Here is a 22,158-nt window from a genome sequence, read left to right as displayed (position 1 = left end):
GAGCTTCGGCCATAACACGTTATACAAAGTGAGTGAAGTGACAATAAAATGTCAATCTTTTCCTTACTAATCTCAATAACTCCCCTGTCCAATACAAACAGAGAGGAAATTAACCCCTAAACATTTTTTTTGAAAATGAAAAGAACAGAAAATCGTTATGAGTAGATCATTTATCAAAATAAAGGTAACAGTAGTTTTGCACATTTTAAATGATATAACTGTCTTTGATATGTACGACCATGAAATGGAAATGGGTGTTTTAAAACCATTTGATGATTCGGACATAAACTATGTTCAAACGTGAATTAAATTGTAATGTGTTTTCTTAGTATTCTATCGTAGGTTTCCGAATACTTTACTTGCATCAAACATGTTAACAAATATTATAATAGTACAGTTTGTGGGTACATGGCACGCTTCATCAAAAAAGCAAAGTGAGAGTGATTTGGGTTTTCGACTTTAAATAGTATTTCAGATAGTCAGGGAATGAACTTGATGCGAGAGAAAAGCCCAAAGTGATATAGGTCTCAGAAGCTCAGAAACCACATTTTCGTTTACGATGCCGACCCACAGATATAATCAGGACGTATGGTGATTCAAACCCACGATCCTTCTGGTGAGTGTGAGTGAGTTTAGTTTTATGCAACACTCAGCAATATTCCAGCTATATGACGGCGGTCTATAAATAACCGAGTCTGGACCAGACAATCCAGTGATCAACAGCATGAGCATCGATCTATGCAACCGGTTACGATGACATGTGTCAAGCATGGGTTACTGAAGGCCAATTCTAACCCGGATCTTAACGAGTGATGTGGGTGGTACAGGAAGCTGGTGAACTGATCCACCCCATCTTGAAGGCGACACAGGATAAGAAAAAAAAAAAAAAAAAATAAAGGACCCATCTCCACCAAGAGGGGCGGTAGGGTAGCCTAGTGGTAAAGCGGTCACTCGTCACGTCGAAGATCCGGGTTCTATTCCCCATATGGGTACAATGTGTGAAGCCAATTTCTGGTGTCCCCCGCCATGATGTTGCTGGAATACTGCAGCAGCAAGCGGCGTAAAACTAAACTCACTCACTCTCCACCAAGATGATTGGATTGCTTGTAATAGTGAAACACAAACACTCTCAAGCGTTTCAAATATTGGTTTATTTCAGCAGTAATCCATCAGGAGTATAGGAACAGGAATTCAATAACTTGAGTCAAAAACGACTCTTATTGTACTTAATAAATACATAAATATATTAATTCGTGCACGCGTTCGTAATCTGAGTGTAGGAAAAATATTCCGAAACAAATCAATATAAAATCATCAACATAATAAAATTATATTAAGGTAAGATTAGAAGACTTAGTAATTATTATTTAATAAAAATGTAGTGGAAATTGTTGCTCGAACTAATTTCATTTTTTGTACGCGGCAGTAAATACAAAACAACGTCAACACCAGAGAATAATCAGTCTCAATTTTCTTCAGTTCTGTGTGGCGTGATAAGTAAAATCGCAATGAGTGAGTGAGTGAGTTTGATTTTACGCCGCTTTTAGCAATATTCCAGCAATATCAAGGCGGGGGTACACCAGAAAGGAAAATCGCAATAAACCTGAATGAATCTCTGAAAAGCGAAAATGCTCAATATCCATGACGAAGGCGGTGGGGTAGCCTAGTGGTTAAAGCGTTTGCTCTTCACGCCGAAGGACCGGGTTCGATTCCCCACATGGGTACAATGTGTGAAGCCCATTTTTGGTGTCCCCCGCCGTGATATTCCTGGAATATTGCTAAAAGCGGCGTAAAACCCAGCTCACTCACCCACTATCATGACGGCCTGTAGATATATTCGAGTCTTAGCCATACAAACTAGTGGTCGATATTGTTTGGAGATAATGATGTACAATTGCAGTAGACCCCATATGTCTGAATTTGGTGAGCGATGGTCTTAGTTCCGTTAAAATTACAGATATGGTAATACAATTACTCATCTTATCAACTTAGCTCTAACGGGCACTGCATAAAATTGCATGTTGTCTATACCAACTGAAACCAATTTCAGTATATTTGTTCATTCGTTCATAGTGAAACAGAGATACGGCATATTAAATACATGTTCTGTACATGATATACACATAAAACCATATCAGAGACGTGATCACGAAAACAGTTTGCTTTTTCCAACGATACAGCATGTGCAACTAATATGATTATTGTTTCAGTACACATTCAGTTATACGTTATATCACACACCACACGGGTATAATAAACATAAATATCTCTATTTATTTTCCTAGTGCAATACAAATGGTCAAGGGACGAAGATCCAAATTCCTCATGCCCTTCTTGCGTGCCTGATACCGATTTCAAGCATCCCAGAGAAATCTCCAATGTGGAATAAATTAGGGGTTTTATTGACTGAAAGGGGAACATTTTCTGTAATAACACACAATGCATTACCTGAGAGAATGGGGTTCCTCCTGGTGGAATGTTTAACACTCCGGTAAATGTCTAGGGTGAGAAATGGCTGTTATGGCAACAACATGCCCGGTGGATGGCAACAGGGGGTTGCACTTCATCGTGATGGAGTCTTAAAAAGCAGATCGAATGACATGTTATCAGTATTCTTAAAATGTTTTGTTGGATTTACAGATGATTTTGATCATTATGGCGGCACTGTGTCTTCAAAATGGTGTGTATCTGCCGCCGAGATATGACATGGGATATATAGCATTGTAACGTGTGGTTGCAATTGCACTGTTAAACTTCTTTTCGTTGATAATGCAATCCTACAGAGAGAGAGAGAGAGAGGAGAAACTGAGCCTTAAAATGTCAGCGGCATACACATATTCAATAAAAACCGTAAATACTCAAAGCAGCAAGCGTTCGGAATATTATGATAATTTTGACAGCGGGTGTCATATTCAAGCATATTCTAGATCTGTTCTATCATAAATCATATCTGTGTGAAAGAACGCTTAGGCTTCGTTCTGTTGTCTAGACACAACCTGGAGATTCTGAAACAGATTGGTCGGATACTGCGTGTGCTGTAAATACAAGCGACATTATCCATTTTAAAAAAATCGAGACGTCTCTGCCTAATGCTGTGAGTATTTTTTAACGCCGCTTTTAGCAATATTCCAGCAAACCCACGGCGGGGCACACAAGAAAAGGACTTCACACATTGTACTCATGTGGGGAATTGAACCCGGGTCGTCGGCGTGACGAGCGAACGCTTTAACCACCAGACTACCTCGCCGTCCCTCTGCCTAAAGCAGAACCATTTAACGATTCCGTTAGCTTAAGCATCATTTTCAAACGGTAATGTGAGCGTATCCTGACCCAACTAAAACAAGAAACTAAAACACCAACTCAAAACACGAAAAAAAAAGAAATGACAAAATACATTTTAAAAATGGAATTCTGTATCCGACATTATTTTCACATAAGCTGGTCAAATTTGGAAATGTCCTCCAAATCACCACCATAAAACCTTAAAGCTTCATTAAAGTTTTAAGTGCTATCCCTGATCAAATCCGTGGTGTGATGTTCCCCAGTGTCCCGTTATAACATAACGGTATTATTGCGGAATGCAGCGCAAAGCATATTCCTCCATCCACCCTTTCCACATTACTTTATTTTACACAAATAACGGAACCTTCTACAACTACATTTTCAGGCCAGATGTAAAATTAAACTTCAAGTAACCCTTACATGAAGAATGTTGCGTCGACCGGATGGTAGTGGGTTAATATAAAAATGATATTTGTCAATTGACATCAGCTGACAAGCCTGAGTCAGCACCGAGTTGAATGTGATCCACGTTTAACCCATTGGTTTCGTATTCCCCATGAAGGAAAACATCCCAATTGAACGTCCTCCAATAACAAGAAAATCCATTGAAAAACAGTAATTTATCAAATATGATTTTACATCAGCTATCAATGAAATTGAGGTCACGAACACTTCTCGTGAAGTTTTTCATCTTTGCCTCAATTACCATTCACAAAACACATTACTGTGTATCCTAACGTGTCCATTTGAAGATATTTTCCGTAATAGTAGAAACTGTCCTATCCGTGGTTTGAATGGATACCACTGGCACGTTTCCATTAGGCAGGAAATGTGTGTAGGTCGAGAGAAAACGTATCAAAGAGAACGTGCGACGTTAAATATTTTCTTTGCGAAAGGTACGAGCACTCATCAGTGAAAACGGAAAGAAAATACCACTACCTGAGGGACAGTGTCTACATATATACTTTGACCGTTTCGGCAGTCTGTTTTTCACAGCAAATATGTCTTGAAGAAAACCTGTGATCACATTAGACCAACTCTTTGACGGTAATTGAAATCAAGGACCCGGCAAAGGAAATATCCAGCGTTGCGCTTCATATCCTACTTGACTATCAAGCGACGAAATTGAACTCAAAGGAGATGAGAATTATAAGATTTACTTCCCTTCGATTGGACTGTGGCTATATTGACGTTTTTGGGAGACTCTCCCGATATTGGAAGTGTTTGCAAAGGAAAAGTTAAAAGTCTCTGTGTTGATTTTGCCCGGCGTCTCCGTGCGGTATTGGAGGCAAGCACTGCTGGAGTGGGTCTTGCCCCGGACTGAAGATTGCATGCCACGCCACACTGGCAAAACACCACATTGCTTCATAAAAAAGTTTCAAGATGCTAATCTTATTATTATTCCTTCCGAGGTTTGGTAAATGAAAAAGTAGGACTTCCGAACTTTGATGTCGAACGTTTTTAGATCCTTATTGAAGTCACCCCCACCTCTTTGCAGCATGTCTGGTTTTGATATAGGTGTAAACTGGGATATTGGAATGATTTACTGCAAAAGTATTTATGTCATAGTGATCTCGTACCTTCTGCTTGTGTTGTTCTAGGGATTTGATTTTTATTAAAAATGTGAGGACCTTACTACTGGAAACACTCTGGAATCTGAGATTTGAACTCATCAAGTTAATCAATAATCTGTGAATGATAACATCACAGAACTAACAAATGGAACTCTTGCACCATTCTTAGAATATTGATCCGATTGAACAACCTGCGAACCATTCCATATTCGGGAGTAATCACATACATGCGGTATATTAATCAAACGGCAATAGAAACACTTGTGTATAAGAAACGAGAGAAATTAATGAAAACGAAATCCGAAATAATCCCTCTGGCCAAACCATGTTGATTAAAATGTACAAATGTACAATCGCTACAACTGTACATGTCAATAAGAAAATTATGAACCTATAACTAAAGAGCTATATAACCAATGATTAAACTGCAGTACAAACATACAATCGACACAATTTTGAATGTTGTGAAGATGTCTAAAATGCTTTTCGAAGAACCATTGTGACTGGCAAAATGAAATATTCATCACGTCATCAATAAGCCATATAACCAATAGTTAAACTGCATAAACATAAAACATAAAAGTGTATGTCAAAATGCAACAAAAGTAAAAACATAAAAGTGTATGTCAAAGAAAAAATAAATAATTTCAGAACAAGTCCTGTTACCACTAACAAAATGTATGGGCACACCTCCGTACTACACTACAGAGTGGTATATGATGAAACCATCTGGTACATGGCACGATTCATCTCTGTACATTTGATGCAGATAGAGAAGACGTGACTCGGCATACTCTTCTCCCCTTTGCTTCTCCGCATGTTTGACAAGGCTGTATAGAGGTAATCTCTTCATCTTGGAGTGTAGCATTAGCACGCAGGTCAAGATGGAATTATGGGCGTTCTTGTGTCCTTCACTTCCGTAAAGATGCAGAAGAGCAAACGCAAACAGTTCAAGCCGAATTCTGCTAACGATTGACCGTCAAAGTGCTGTCTCTGCTGCTGATGGAAAGGTCGAAGGTCCCAATGAGGATTATCACAACTGCAGCTTGATTTTGGTCTGTGAATGGTATTCATTATGGTGTACAGACGAGGAATCTCATGTTTTAATAAAACACTACATTAGGGATCCAATTGAATAGATTCGGAATGTTAGCGTCGCTTCAGTATTATTCCCTGTTCGTCTGAGAGTATTGACAAATTTGAATCTATATTCAGCATGTTGAAGAAGTACGGCATGTAAGAGTCGCAATGAGAATGTTAGGCGTACATGTACAATACCGTATAGGCGTACATGTACAATACCCTAGGCGTAACATGTACAATACCGTATAGGCGTACATGTACAATACCCTATAGGCGTACATGTACAATACCGTATAAAAAGTACAATACCCATTATCACATGGTAGTCTCATTACTCTCGAAATTTAGCGTATAGTAATTTTATATCACATGCCTTTATTTGGATGTTGCAACAGAGGCGGTGGGGTAGCTTACTGGTTAAAGCGTTGGCTCGTCACGCCGAAGACCCGGGTTCGATTCCCCATGATATGGGTACATTGTGTGAAGCCCATTTCTGGTGTCCCCCGTCGTGATATTGCTGGAATATTGCTAAAAGCGGCGTAAAACCAAACTCACTCACTTACTGGATGCTGCAACAGTTCTAACTACTGACAGTTTCACGATTTCAATCAATGACTGACCTAAATGTTGTTTAATTTCTTATGTTTAATTATGTTATATTTGTTGTAACATTAACCTCAACGAAACGCTAAATGTCGATTGCAAAATTTTAGAAAGGTCCAGGTGTTTCCTGTGAGAATCTATAGATGGAATTAGGTCCTCGGATTACAAAACTTCTTCAGTACTGACGTTTACCCTGTGTGTAATCCACGATGGTTTCAGACAATGATCGAATCCCTATGCGCCCAGATTCAGCTGCTGGGTTTGTTAACAGCATATGTTGTTTTTTGTGTTTCACATTTCAACTACCCGTGAAGGTCCGGGTTAGAATATTGATCTTCAGTAACCCATGCTTGTCGTAAGAGGCGACTAACAGGCTCGCTGACTTGGTTGACACATGTCATCGGTTCCCAATTGCGGAGATCGATGCTCATGCTGTTGATCACTGGATTGTGTGGTTCAGACTCGATTATTTACAGACCGGCGCCATATAGCTGGAATATTGCTGTGTGCGGCGTAAAACTTAACTCACTCACTCACATTTCGACCTGCATCATTTCGGAATTTCCTCCCACAGTAAGCCGACATGCCGTTATATAATTTAAATACTGTTTAAAGCAGTGCTAAAATTCAACTCACTCTCTCAATCCAGACAAAGATTCCATGATGACAGCTTAACACAACATTCATTGTGCACAGCAGTTTGATATTTGTGTGTTTACAGCTCAACTGGTAATGGTTCTTTCATCCTTAGGTTCAACAGCTACAATCATGACCCAATTCTAAACTAATAAGACCACGTCGAGCGTCAATAATCCCCATGATTAACCAACCATTCGGCTGACCAGATAGTTCACCTGCAGTGCTACCGCCACACAGATGGATGGATCTGCATGATTAACATTCTTCATGGTGCCTTCCCATCTCTTAAGATCAAATGTTGTTGGGTTTGTATTGTAAAGTCATAACCATATGTTTACCGTGAGGTGAGAAGAAGTTCCAAGAGAGTGACTGAGTATTGTTTTACGCCGCCTTAAGCAATGAAAACGTTCTAGCCATATCACGGCAGAGAACTTGATTTGTATACAACTTAACATAAATGACCTTTAAGTTCGTCATTATCCGTTTCTGAATCTTATTTGGCTGTACATGTAAGTTGATATACTGACAGAATATCACAAATCTACATTAAGGATAGCAGATGCATCCAGCTTGTAAGTATTTCAGGAAATATATCCTCCACTGACCGAAAACATCTTACATCAACATTGTGTCAGAGAAAACATATCTTTCTTGCATGTATAGTGTAGGATATAGATTCTACTTCTACTGGTGTTTATTCAGTCAGAGATAGAAAGAGTACCCTCTTCCTCTTCTCAGGTGCTAGCGGGGCGTCTGTCAAACACCAGTCAGTATTTCAAGACAACCCACGTAATCCCCCTCCCTGGACCCATGGCTGCCCCATGCTGAGACAACAGTGGTGAAGGTCTCGCATGACAAACCTTTCACACATCACATCACTTCCAGTAGTTCTCAACCCACATTCGTATTCAATCCAGCTAATACATGTCATGTAAGTCCCATGTGTTTGTTTATCCAACCTTGTGCGAGTCAAAGGGAGGTAAATGAGATGTACTTCCGGTAATTACAACAAAACCGTGAAAAACACCCCTTCCTTCACTTGATATGTCTCTGTGAAAGAAGACAGTTGTAAAGTTTAAAAAAAGTTTATCAAAGAAAGCTAATACGCTTTACAACACTAGCCATGTGTAGGGTAGGTGTAAGGAATGTGTTCAGTATATAGATTTAGGTTGAGACAGGTGGTAGGAATCTTCCTGGAAAGGTACAGCCAGCACACTGATAGAGAGGAGCTGTTTCGGGAAGTGAGAGACGAGATGTTCCAGACGCTGTTGAGTGAAGCCCGATAATGTCAGTGGAATTAACCGGGCCAGAATTTTGGTAACATGGTGATAATCTAGGGAGATAGACACTGGTTTGTTGGCTCATGGGGATATAAATACACACAGTGATTTAGATGTTCATGTGGTATTGAATGCTCAACTACATGTCAGCCCCTCCTTGCCGTGTTCGGGGGTGTTAGAAATTGGGGTGATTGGCTTTTGAGATTTGTATTAACGGGCTCCGTGACAATAACCATTCTTTCATATCTGACAGGAGTTTGCAAAATTGTTTTACTGTTAGATATTGATATGCTGTTGGAAAATCTATTAAATGGATCATGAATTGAGAGTCTGGATGCTGAGGTGAGATTTCGTGGGATTAGTGATGGTGATGGTTATGGTGATGATGATGGGATTCTTAATCCCCGTAGCCAACTCATTTCCTCCCCACCCAACAACAACATGCCTCCTCTATAATAAATGACCATCCTGGCCTCATTGATCAAACTGTCTACAATATTTGACAGTTGGATGTGGTGCTTGTCTTTTGTGGACGTGATATCATTTTGACACAACATACTTCTTTCTGAAATGCCATGCATCAACACAGAACTTCTCATGATAATCCTCCAGCAAAAGCCCCTATCACAGTAAATTGATAACAATGTTTGCATTTTACGTGATTGATTCTGTCTGTCAGCTCAACAAGACACGGGAGACCCCAGAGCTCGTATATTTCTTTCAACTGCCTACAAACACGCGTGTATACATGCCTATTGTCACATGCATCAAGATACCTTAACGACATAAATGATAAAATTCATCTGGAAGTGGTATCTTTATCTCCACATGTTCGAAATAAATGATGTCTGTACTTATCCCATCTGAAAGTGAAACAACAACACTGATTTGAAAGTAATACATAACATTTTATGTAGCCTTAAAAAAACTCTCTGTTTTTACACCCCACCTACTTTGCCATTAAGTTCTTACAAAACGAAATTAGCCATTCAGCGTTATAATGCTTTCCTGCACCACTTAAGCAATGGTAAATAAAACAACGAAAGTGAAAATAAATCACTACTCCTCTCCAACACGCCTTGAGCAGGGGCATTTATCCCCCTGTCTCCCGTGTAATAAAGCTGCTAGTTTAGCCTCAGATCAATAACACCCCAAGACAAGTGCCAGTACAATTGAGTTAGCTGACATGACCGGCCACAACAGTCAAATCCCAGCCATTACTTCTACACTTAAGCACATTTAACTGCCAAACTGACAAGAAAAGCGTTGTTCAATTTAAATACGTTGACAGAAGTGGGAAATGAAAATAAATTCCTGCTCTTGAGATATTAAGGTGTTTTAGAAACACCGCGTCTACTGGCTGTTCTTTGCCTGGAGTTTCTACAGATGTTGGTGTATTTTGGACGATCGATCTTTATTTACACTGCATCCTACATGGAAGAGAAACATACACTTTGGTGTGAATTGTTGTCGTCAACGGTGAAGTGGATGTATTCTTTGCGTGTAGTTTGGCAATAAACCAAAGAGTTGAGTACATGATTTCACAGATATGACGAAAACTACAGTATAAACAATCCAATACGTGTATGTTTGATACAGCTACATGTACACATGAAGTGCCAATTAGTCTCACAAGATAACAGAATTGAACAGCCATATTGTCAACATTTTAATGCTGTCGTTTTGATGGAAGGGACGCAACTCTGTGGTTTCACAAAAGCCTCAGATCCGCGTCGCCTTAACTGCCATCACAACGATGAGATGCAATTGCTGGAGAAATATGCCATAAATGTGATTGTGGTCAAAGTGCTCCCTCGGCGCATTTTACTTCACAACAGATCCCAAATCGCTCTTTATCCGCTCTGGCGTCCCGCCGGTTGGGTAGCCTGATGGTTGAAGCGGCAGCGCGTCACAACGAAGGTCCGGGTCGTAACCCAACATGAGAACCATGCGCGAAAAATATTCTGATGCTTCAAATCATTAAATTATAACAGTGACATTAAATATCATTATGAAGTAATTAATTAATTAATGTAGCACGAGGAACATTCTTAAATAATTCAGGCAATCTTAAAAAGAGAATATGGAGTAGCCTAGCCGTTTAAGGTCCGACCCATGTTCTAATGCACACTGTGGAAATCGGAAATAATTTTGTTGTGTGTATTGTCATTATACAACCGAATCATTGCCATAAGCAGCTTAAAATGAAACTTACGCATATATGTTGTTTAACTTTGAAACAACCTGATGTGAAAGCCACATTAACTTGGTGCGCCTAAATGGCTGCAAGAGTTGTACGATCCCCAGGGAATTGAGATTGAAAATACGATGTGCCGTTGACATTGACATCCAATGATCGAGGGAAAATAAATGCGCCTTTGAGCAACTGAGCTGGATACTGGCACTATACAAATATTCGTATGATACTGATGCCAGCAAAAACAATTGTAAGGCCAGGCCCCGATTTCTGACAAAAAAGTTTGACAATTTGAAACAGCTGATTTTTTTTACTCAAATGCATTTTTTAAATAAAAAATAAAAAAGCCCAAACAACTTAAGTAAACTATTCACCAAACTCAAATTGTCTACTATGTTTGAGTTTAATATTGATTTCAGTTTTCAATTGTTTGAAAAAAGGACTGCAGCAATATAAGACCACTGCTTTAGCATCTTCCAGTTTCCACATTGGTAACACCAATAGTCTTGGTGAAAATCAAACAATTTTATGCTTACCAAACATGTCAGATTTTAAAGAACAGTTACAGTAACCAAGATTAAATAGTTCTGTATATAGCGCCGTTATCTTGTGTTGTAACTAGATGCTAGTCGCCTAGAGCATGTTAGCAGTTTCTAATTTAAAACTTCACTCAAACTCACAAGGACAAAAACCATCTGGCGCTTTGTGTACAAAGTCATGACCCTTTCACTGTTATATTTAGTGCTATCTTGATGCTTACTTGGCGCCTGGATCAAATATTTGGGATATTTAAAAACATTTCAAATAGACGAAATTTAAGTGTTGTCCTGACGTTTTATGTACATAACTCTCCCGCAAACGTGTCAATTTCATGTCTGAAAGTGTGTAGATATGATTATAGACATATCATGTTTCTTCGACGTAAAATAACACTTTTAACAAATTTGATATTTCAAAGCAAATATTGATAAAAATGTGTGTGTTTGTTTGACGCCGCTTATAATATGTTTCATTTTATTCATGTTATATAGTAACGTCATGTTGAAAGTAAGTGAGTGAGTATGGCTTTACGTCGACTTCAGCAATATTCCAGCAATATCACGGCGGGGGACACCAGAAATGGGCTTCACAAATTGTACCATATGGGGAATCAAACCCGGGCATTATCCTGGAACGACTCAACACTGTAGCCATGGGTGTTCCCAATGAATACGAACAAATTCGGATGTTCGGAAGCTTAAACAAGTTTTGGGATATTAAAAAATATTTCCCAAAATATCAATAATACCTAACCTTTTTGTTTAGTACCTATACATAAGCAATATATTTTACCTGATCACAATGAAAACATTCAGTTGTTATCTACCTACTGATATACACCAAACCTGGTGAGTGAGTGAGTTGTTTTTTACGCCGCTTTAACAATATTCCAGCAATATCACGTCTGGGGACACCAGAAATGGGCTTCACACATTGTACCCATGTGGGGAATCGAACACGGGCCTTCGGCGTGACGAGCGAACGCTTGAACCACTAGGCTACCCCACCGCACCCTTGTTAATTAAAATATCAGAGGGTTGAAATGTTGTTTGAATGAAAGTTTTAACACTGGTCACAAAATCATTAATTCTGAAACCAACAACGGGCTGTTCCCAATTAATATTACACAAGACACGAGGCCCTAACCTTCAGATGATCCTTTCTTCCTCCCAATAATCCCCATCATACTGTATAATGACCTTTTCTAAAATTAGACCAATACGACATCCGCCCTCAGATTATATTTCTCTATTATTTGATAAGTCAGCCCGATTTTATTATTGGAAAGAATATTAAGAGGTTTTCACGCTTATCAATAGTGGCCTTCTCGATTCGGCGATAGAGAACTGAGAGGAAGCTCTGTTGATACATGGGTTTAACATGCTTTGGTTAGAGGGCTGAGTCATTGGTCTAATTGAGTCAGAGGCCGAACAAATGGAATTTGCAGGCCAGGTCGTCGAGAGATATATAGGCGGGCGTTAAAACATAGCACCCATAAATATCTGTTTGTCGTGATTAGAATTTCGGAGACATTTTCAACACGTAATTCTGTAGGAGGTTTTGAGACATGGGGAGGGTAAGGGTCAAGTGTATACAGTGGCCTTTATAAATATTTCATGGTCATGTCGGACATATGATAATTACTTTGACGATTGTTGAGGCAAGCACTGCGTTGAGTACACAAGAAAACTTAGAATAATAAAGTAACAATTATAACGTATATCAACGCCCGTTCACCGATTCAAAGATTTTGCATTATACTACGATAATTATTCATTTCCACTATGCTGTAAACACTTAAAGAAACAATATCTTTGCAGAATGTGAATCTGTAAATGTGTGTTAAAAGGTTGCAGTGTTATGGTATTGTCATCGCTAATTACAGAATCACATATGCCATTAATGTTTGATGTTTACACTGATGTGTAGGCGACGTCTTACGTCTGTTTAATCGCTGTGATATATTTTACACTCATACGATATCGCTCTGCATGGAGATTTAAGGATACCTCCATACGTGGAGTGAGGTGAACTTTCGAATCAGGGGCTAATTAGATTTGCGAGCGAAGCATTCAGACAAACATGTCGGATTTCTGTATCAGGAAAACAGATATATTTGCAGATTGTACTGTTATAATGTGTGTGTGTGTGCGTGCGTGCGCGCGCGTGTTTGTGTGTGTCTCTACTAGTCCAGACGAATGTCAGTGTCATAGGTCTAGCCCACCGAGATACCATGCAACAGTTTCAACATAAATACCTCTCTCGCTATATCGTATCCGAGCCGACAAATTCGTTTATCCTCAAACGGCCGAGCATCAGGCACCGCAACAATAAGTACCATGTTTTGGCATTACGCGGCCAGATATTGAGCCATCTAAATCCATTAGACAATGAGGCAGTTACATTTAGCTTTTCTCTATATCTTGTTGTGTACCAGCATCATGTACATAGGATCTACACCCAAATGGGTTTCCACGTGGAGCATAGCAGTATTCTGGGGCATTTTTCCTTGGCAGTTTCCGAATGAAGTGAAAATAGGGTGCCGAATCATTTTTGAAGGCTGCCATCTTCATATCTTGACGCAGACAACCATCGCATGGAGTAAAAGTGATGTGATTTTAATGGACCAGAGATAGGTCCATAGTGAGATGTGTGTGTTGCTGGTTGTAAGATAATATCACATGATGATATATTGAAATAATATGTGTACTTTAAACTTGTATGTGAAGCACATATGTAAATGAAGACGTCACCCTATGATGCCAAGGCCAACTCTGATATAAACTATCGTGTGGGCTGGAGTGATAGTCCCGGGGGTGAGTCCGGACACATCACTGGTTACAGACTTCACTGCACATACAGACGTGTGTTCTGTGTTCGAGAATGTTTCTCTGCACGTACAAAATGTGCCAGCGTGCACGCTCTTCATCTTAAACATTTACCGGTGTTGAAGAGGAGGGATGAATTGTGTGTGCACTGGGACCTGTGTCGATGATGCGTCCTTGCACTTATATGCACACAGCAAGGTCAAGGACGCTACGTACCCCAACAGTCACTGAGTGTTCAGGAATTTATTGCAATTAAAATATAAGATGAATGATGTATGACGACAGTCTCTAAATAATCAAGTCTGGACCAGACAATCCTGTGACTGACAACACGAGCATCGATCGTCGCAACTGGTATACGATGACATGGATCAGCTGAATCAGCAATCCTGACCACCCGATCCCATCACTGATCTTGAAGATGGGAGATGAATATTGCCGCAAGTTGGACACAATATTAATATGTTTACATACGTAAATTGTCGACGCGTACAAACCAATGTCATATTATTGTTAAATACACAAAGTTAATAAAACCATATGTGTAAATAGCACGTTATGGGCATTATTGCATAGTTTACGTCATTAAGATTGCATTGTTGACGTCATTTACATCTTAGTGTAAGGTAACACGTAAGGTCGGAATGATGTCACACACGAAACACACTGTTGAAGTGATCGTAATCTGTGCATTGTTTTCTGAAAAAAAGAATAAACAATGGAAAATTGATAAATTAATATAATATCAAGAAATTATAAAGAGATTATTACACTCACATATGTGTTCACTAACTTTACAAAATAAAAAGAATTCTGCCTCATTCAGAAAGACACGCACTCACGTACAGCATTCTCTGTCTATTGTCCTTGTTAGGCAGTTAGGCGATCATACCGATAGATGTTGAAGAAAACACAGACAGGTTTAAATATACATAGTTTATTATCTACAATTTGCCATGGATGATTTCAACAAGACAGTGAAAGATGGTGGGAATATACAAAGATATCAGTTTCAACTGATGAAGAAATAAATAACGAAGAATACTGAAGGAGGGGTTCGTCCAACAACATCACTGAGCATATAATACACGCATGGTAGTTTCTAAAACAAAAATATTCCAAGACAAACTAATAATAAATTATCATAAAAACGTAAGTTAACATTGCCTGTCAAGGCAGTGATTTTGTGCAATTGCAGTAGCCGGAATTTACCCAAAACAAAAATAGACCGAACAAAAAAGGTATCAGAATATTTGCGGCACAAAGACATTGCACACAATGTCATAAAAACACCCAAATAAAATCACGATCCTTAGCTTTATTGATCAGAATATATTTATAATCAAAATGGTCAAATCATAACTTCAGAAATATGTACTTAATAGTACAACTTGCATCATTGTTATCACAAATCAAGTACACTCTGTATTATATACTGAACATTGAACCGTTTAGCTAGTTGACTGTGTGGTGCTTCATGAGAAGATGTAAGGAGTGCTCCTAGATAGACCTACTGTACAGGTGAGGATTGGGACGACAGCATGGAAGTCACACGTACACTCAAGTTGCCAACGAGGACTAGCATTGTATCCTGGAACGCTGCCCAGCATACATGGATTCAAACACGAGGTACAACAATGTGTTTGTCTCATCACATCATGGTAAGAAATCGAAGCAATATCTAAACACATCAATTTGTGTTAACATTCTAGATTAACGTCTTCGAATGCCGAACTCCTGAGCCAACTATACAGCTTAAAGATACTACATCTTCAAATAAATATTTCCTATAAATTGTTTTGGGTGTTTTGCTATGTTAAAGCATGCTATATTGTGTAGTTTGTGAACACAATTTGAAGCCTGTCGGTATACAAATCCACTAGCAAAGGTAATACTGACAAATGTATGCAATTTCTAAACTATATGAACATGATAATCGCACAACCAATTTCCCAATATTTTACCTAAATAACCATTCATATATAGTAGTGTTATCTGGCCTTGACCCAGCAATTACCTTTGCATCTGGGACCTTAGTTCCACAATGTGTAGAAAAACACGGATCTCCACGTAATTGTAACATTCTATCAGTGGAAGTCCGTTTGAGATTAGGACGTTGTCGCTTACTTACTATAGCAACCGGCTATTTCAGAATGAATTAGATTATCAAAATTGGTTTACTGACTAGAGGAGTGTGTTTTTGATAGCCATAATCAATGCAGCGTGTTCGGTATTTTGAGGGCGACGACCCCTTGTTTAATAATTAAATACACTAACTACGTTTAGCTTGATAGCACCATAGCAATCTCCCATAAATATGTACAGCATTGATACACACGTCCAGAGATCGTTCAATCAATACCTACACAGTCGTATGTACAGAGGGGGTGCAATATGCTCCGTTATGCGGTGCATGAAGGGAGGGTGGGGAACTGAGACTCTGATCCATTAAAGATGGAGAAACAACATCATTTCAGATCTGGGATAATAATTACAGCAGCTTCAATTAGTACCTAAAATTCACTATTTGAGAAATGGCAATCAAACACAAACAACGAGAAGGTGATTCCTGATGAAATGGCGAATGCTTTGTGTAGTTTAGTACTAATGTAGTTTAATGACTTTGAATAGTGATGCAAAGGATAACACTTATAAAACATTTTTTTCATTTATCCCGGATACAAATTAAGACGATTAAATATGCAAGAATTTGGCCAAACGTGGCTTATGCAACAACACATATTATGTTCATATGAAAGGGTGTGAACTCGAGTTTCAATGTGAACGACTTAATCTCAAGTATTCAACCTATTTAAGAAATGATCAAGGGATCAAGGTCATATAACCTTTGGTCATAAAGGGTGGACTTCAACAGTGAAGGTGCATAGAAGAGCGAAATAACTCTCCGGTTGGGAGGACATTTGTTTGCAATGTGTTCTACATATTTAGTAATACTATAATAGCATAAAAATCCTAAATGGAATTTTGAGCTAATACAAGACACTGGTTAATATTAATCAATACTATGAGATCATTTTAAAAAAAAGTGTGTCGTAATATACGAATATGTTTTCGCAAAAATTAAGATTGTATTTAAATGTATAATTAATATAGGATTTTATGTCATTTTCCAAATTTGTTTCATTAAAATAATTGTTTTCCTGATATATTAATCCCACCTTTTGAAACATTCGTAAAAGATACATATAAATCGGAATGATGGCTTCGTTGATCAAAGAAGGAATTTGGATATGTTGAACGATTCACTTGCATACAGAACTATGCATACAATCATTGATATCATACAACACAAGAGAGCAGTGTATTGTACACGTTTGAACTAGTTTAAATACCTTTGTACAGAACCTGGACATGTCACAGAAGTAGCAAATGCAAACATATTGATTTGAACTCCACTGCCTGGTATGGACCAGTTTCATTACAGTTAATAACCATTAAAAACACCGTCTTTGCTTTCACGCACATCTCGTCAGATGTGTGATGTCGGGTTAAGCCATAACCCTATATAGATGTGTTCGTCATCCTTGTGTTCATTTGGTTCCAGGGAGTGCATGTATCTCTGCTCAGTGTTGGGCATCCACGAGATGCATCATGACAACGTGAAAGGGGTTTCCAATCAGTAATACTGCCTGATAAAATCTTTGCCTTCGATACTAGACACCACTTGTTCAAATCACACACACAAGGTCCATCTGCAACCGTATTCTTCAGTCTAAACACTGCAAACCTTTCTTGTTCAGATTTCTCATTGGGTCATATACCCGCCGGATGTGACGTCATGTGATCTTCACTTTGGTGTCAGCTATGATACAATATGTTGAGGTCAAGAAATCAACCAAATATTCATCACAGTCAATATGGATGCAATAAAAGTATATTTTTCATCTGAGGCACAGTTTCCTTGACGGAGAATGGATCTAGGATCATCTGAAAAAAATTAGAAAAACAATGAGGAATTCACTTCAAACATTGATTAGATTTCTTGAGATTACTGCTGCCAAAAATATCTTGGAGAGCTGATATGGCCATTTTCATATGAGATTAGATGATAAAGAATGCATAATGTACAGGTATTAACCTTTCACGTATTTTGTCCTATCGATTTAATTGCAATACAAATATTAACAAGAGACATTACAATATAATCAAGCCAATAAGCTTGGAATTTATTACTTTAATCTGTCATTTGAATCTCTGTAATGAAATCCATTTCAATGAATGTGTTATTACTTTACATCCTAAACATCTGATATTGGTGTAAATATGAGTAATTCCATGTTCACCGATTCAGTGTTTCATCAGGAAGTCCTTGTACCATCTGATATACATTCATGGTATAATTTGTACACAGAAGGTAACGTTACCAAAATTCATTTAAAAGTGTCAATATATATTACACTCAGTAAGATACTGATGTCAATGCGTCAAATGATGTGACGAACATGTAACTGTGTTATTTGATATATCAAATATACTTTTTGTATACAAGGTAAGATTACACGCTTCTAAGACGTCTCTTGGTAAACGTGGAAGCTCTGAAAGAGCTTATTGTTAGAGGACTATTTTTCTATTGAAACTTCTGAACTCGTTCCACAGAATGGATCAGAACTGCAGCTGTAGCGTCATTGAATACATTAAACAAGTTAAAGCCTTTAATGCATTTAATTAAGGTACACATAAGGGGTGAAAATGTATGGATGTCAACTTCGGACTATATTCTTGCTTTTAATGAGGTGAAAAAACTAGGAAGCAAATAGCTATGTAAGTACAACAACAGGGATAAGATGGCCATGGTGGGCACTTAACAAGGGAAACTCAGTAGTTAATTGGTGCTGATTGGTAATAGCAATGAACAAATAGGAGAACACCAACACATTTTTCTTCATGATCAATCGGGCCGGTGGGGTAGCCTAGTGGTTAAAGCGTTGGCTCGTCACGCCGAAGACCAGGGTTCGATTGCCCACAAGGGCACAATGTGTAAAGCCCATTTCTGGTGTCCCCCGCCGTGATATTGCTGGAATATTGCTAAAAGCGGCATAAATCTAAACTCAGTCAGTCAGTCAGTCCTGATCAATCGGGTGCACGAGTGGCATCCCTTAGGCATGCCAGAAACCCATGGTCGTGAGTTGGAATACCATGTGTGCTGTTTTCAGGTTTGTCAGCTTCATATCCGGACCCGTGAAGATCCGGGTTTGAATTGATTTTCAATAACCCGTGGTTGTCGAAGGTGGCGACTAACGGGATCGGGTGGTCAGGCTCGCTGAATTGGTTGACACATCTTGTCCCAATTGCATATAGTACAATGTTCATGCTGTTGGTCACTGGAGACTCGGTCCAGACTCGATTATTTACAGACGCCGCCATACACCTGGAATATTCCTGAGTGCGGCGTAAAACTTAACTCTCTCACTCGCTCACTAATATTCATGATCGTAGTAAACATTGAACCGTGCATCAGAGCTCCTATACTATGATACATCGTAGGCAATGTACCAACTTCCACATGCCAGTCAAAGACCTATGTGTATAAACATTATACGTACTGCCCGTCTCTCCACTATATCTACTAGTTGGGGATTTGGTGGGCTGCTGTCTGTCTGGGTATCCTCCTTGGTGGTGATCCGGGTACACAGTGGAGGCTTGTCCAGGGCGTTGCCTGTCGGAGACGTAACTACTCTCCTCGTCCGTGCGGTCGTCAAAGTCTTCATCACCGTCGTCGGGGTTGTGTGGTATTAATTCATAAAACGGCCTCTGTGTGGTTGAAGGCGTTGTTGTGGTTTCCGGCTTAAATTCTATAAAAATAATCAAACTATTATTCAACTAATTACTTGATATTCATGTGTTTGTAACAAGTTAGAAGTGACGTTTGCAATAAAGGACTCAATCCCTTCCGTGATCAATAAACGTACAACCACCCGTGATAAACGTTATCTTTTGATGACAACACATACACAAAGAACTTAGTTAAGCACCCCCTGACATATCGCACGATTGAATCAGCTCCGATCTTAACCCTTTGCAGCATATCTGGGACATGACTGGTCGTCGAGTGCTACAAAGGGATCCTCCTGTACAGAACCTGTCCCAATTGGAAGATGCCTTACACGAGAAATGGCGGAAACTGCCCCTTCAGAGAATCAGGAGGTTGACACGGGGTATGAAGAGGAGCGTGCTAGCTGTCATACAGTCACATGGAGGTTACACTCAGTATTGACCTTGAATCGTGTAAGATACGCAAAATGACATTTTGAATGTTCACATTAAACATTCCAGGGCCATACTTTTAGAATGAGCAATTATCATCATAAAATCAACATGGACCCCAATCATTTTGTCGTTTTGTATGACTCAAAGGATCATACGGGTCAGAAAAACCCATGTTTTTCCATCGTAGTCACCTAGAAAAGTTGTATGTACGTGTTGAAAACCTACCATTCCAAAAATACAAGTACATTGTTAAACTATGTTAAATCATGTTAAGGGAAACAAATCACTTGCCATATAAGACCATTTCTTCTCTGTCCATTCCTAGATGGTTGCTTCCTTCACAAACGTATCTGCCAAAATCCTGCTTCTCCAGCGGGTTAATCCGGAGACTGAGAGTCACTATCCTGTTCTCAATGTCCTCGTAGGCCTCCACCGTGAAACGTTCGTCCGTTATTATCTGGCGTCCATTCTTCTTCCAGAACGTCAGTCCTTGGGGGGTTGCCATTGACAATGCATTCCAAAATGGTCTCACGTCCGATACGTTGTCCAATACGCTTGTTGGGCATCACCACTTCCGGTGGAACTGCAACAGAACGTGACATTCATCAGTCAAGTCTCTCGCGTCATTCCGGGACAAACCTAAACCCTTTATATACGTCGATCAGGTTCATCACTGGAACGTTTATGTAACGGACGGGGAGGACCTTTTATATGCCATGGAATCAAAGTATTGTGTTGTGATGACACGTGTGGCTATAAACCTCGTTCCTTTTCTGTATGCACATGTGTATCACATTTCAAAGATCTGCGAGATTTCCCGACATGGATATGGTAAAGGGAAGTGAGGAGTCGTGGATGGAATGAGTGTGGGGAGATAATGTGAAAGTCCTGACTAGTGGGGAAAGGGTAGAAGGGAGCTTGTTGGATGGAGACAGAATGAGTGATATTGAGTGTAGCTGTGTCGGATGGCGATGGCAGCTGTGTCTGGCGAGATGTGTAGGTGGATGAGTGTTGAGATGCGAAGGATACAGTTGCAGGTTGATAGGTTAGACAACCTATGTGTATGGATTCAAGAAATCCGAGATGGGAGTTTAAACAATTAAGTTCACTTCGGTACATTTCCTTTTTGTCCGAATTCGTGGTATTCATTTAGCAATATTTACACAATGACTCTTGCCTTCGTCAATACTGACAGTCTTGATGAGTGTTTTTTACAAAACCTCCACTGCAGAATCCGCGCGGGACAAAACCTACAGGAAGCCTGCTTTACGTTAGTTTATTAACTAATTTGGCACACATTGACTTGCGAACATGGGCATCTGGTTTACAGAAGCATCTCAATGGTGTAATTACAACACGCAGACTTCATATTATGTAAACATTGCGAAGAAGACAACCCTATTGTTGCGGAGGGTGTTAGTATGTCCCATAAAAGACCCCTTCCAGCTCATCACAACCTTGCAATGATGTTCCTACGTCATTTCAAGTCAGTACTTCAAGAGAAAATTTAGACATCAAGACTGAATTAGAAATAATGGCTCTCTAATGAACCTTGAAACGTTTGATCATGCTGTTTGGCTCGGGAGATGCCACAACACAATGTTTGAGAGGTTTGCGAACCTCAATTATGATATTTTTAAATGAATGTATTTATTGACACAAGTCATATATGCATTATATAGCGATGTCTGGTATTTTCGCGTTACCATGGGATTGGTCTATTCACAGTGTGTCTTACGACATATTGCGTGTTCAATGTCAAGGAAAGAAGGGTCTCGACCAGCAGTCAGTACAATAGCACCACGCAGAGTAAAACCAGAGCACTGATATACATGTAACATGATGTCATAGGAGTCTATATAAACATGGCCGGTCACATAGCGCTGGGTTGTATGAAGTTCCGT

At 39.3% G+C, this 22,158-nt stretch overlaps 2 protein-coding genes across 2 annotated transcripts in view; both read right to left on the bottom strand.

The window, feature by feature from the left end:
- Positions 1-14,947: 14,947 nt before the first annotated feature.
- On the bottom strand, positions 14,948-20,648 carry LOC124291845. Its single transcript, XM_046728916.1, has 3 exons — positions 20,546-20,648; positions 19,591-19,839; positions 14,948-17,974 (listed from the first exon to the last, which is right to left on the bottom strand). Exons 1-3 carry the CDS (start codon positions 20,571-20,573, stop codon positions 17,871-17,873), a joined length of 381 nt encoding a protein of 126 aa, XP_046584872.1. The 5' UTR covers positions 20,574-20,648; the 3' UTR covers positions 14,948-17,870.
- Positions 20,629-22,158, bottom strand: part of LOC124291844 (lachesin-like) — a 65,477-nt gene continuing 63,947 nt past the window's right edge. Inside the window, exon 6 of the mRNA XM_046728914.1 lies at positions 20,629-20,837. Coding sequence (XP_046584870.1) covers positions 20,665-20,837 — 173 coding nt within the window. The 3' untranslated portion in view covers positions 20,629-20,664. The remainder of the gene's footprint in view (positions 20,838-22,158) is intronic.

The sequence above is a fragment of the Haliotis rubra genome, unplaced genomic scaffold (genome assembly GCF_003918875.1).
Source record: "Haliotis rubra isolate DU_JTF1 unplaced genomic scaffold, ASM391887v1 Scf50, whole genome shotgun sequence".
Taxonomy (NCBI): domain Eukaryota; kingdom Metazoa; phylum Mollusca; class Gastropoda; order Lepetellida; family Haliotidae; genus Haliotis; species Haliotis rubra.
This window is presented reverse-complemented; position numbering and strand designations above follow the sequence as displayed.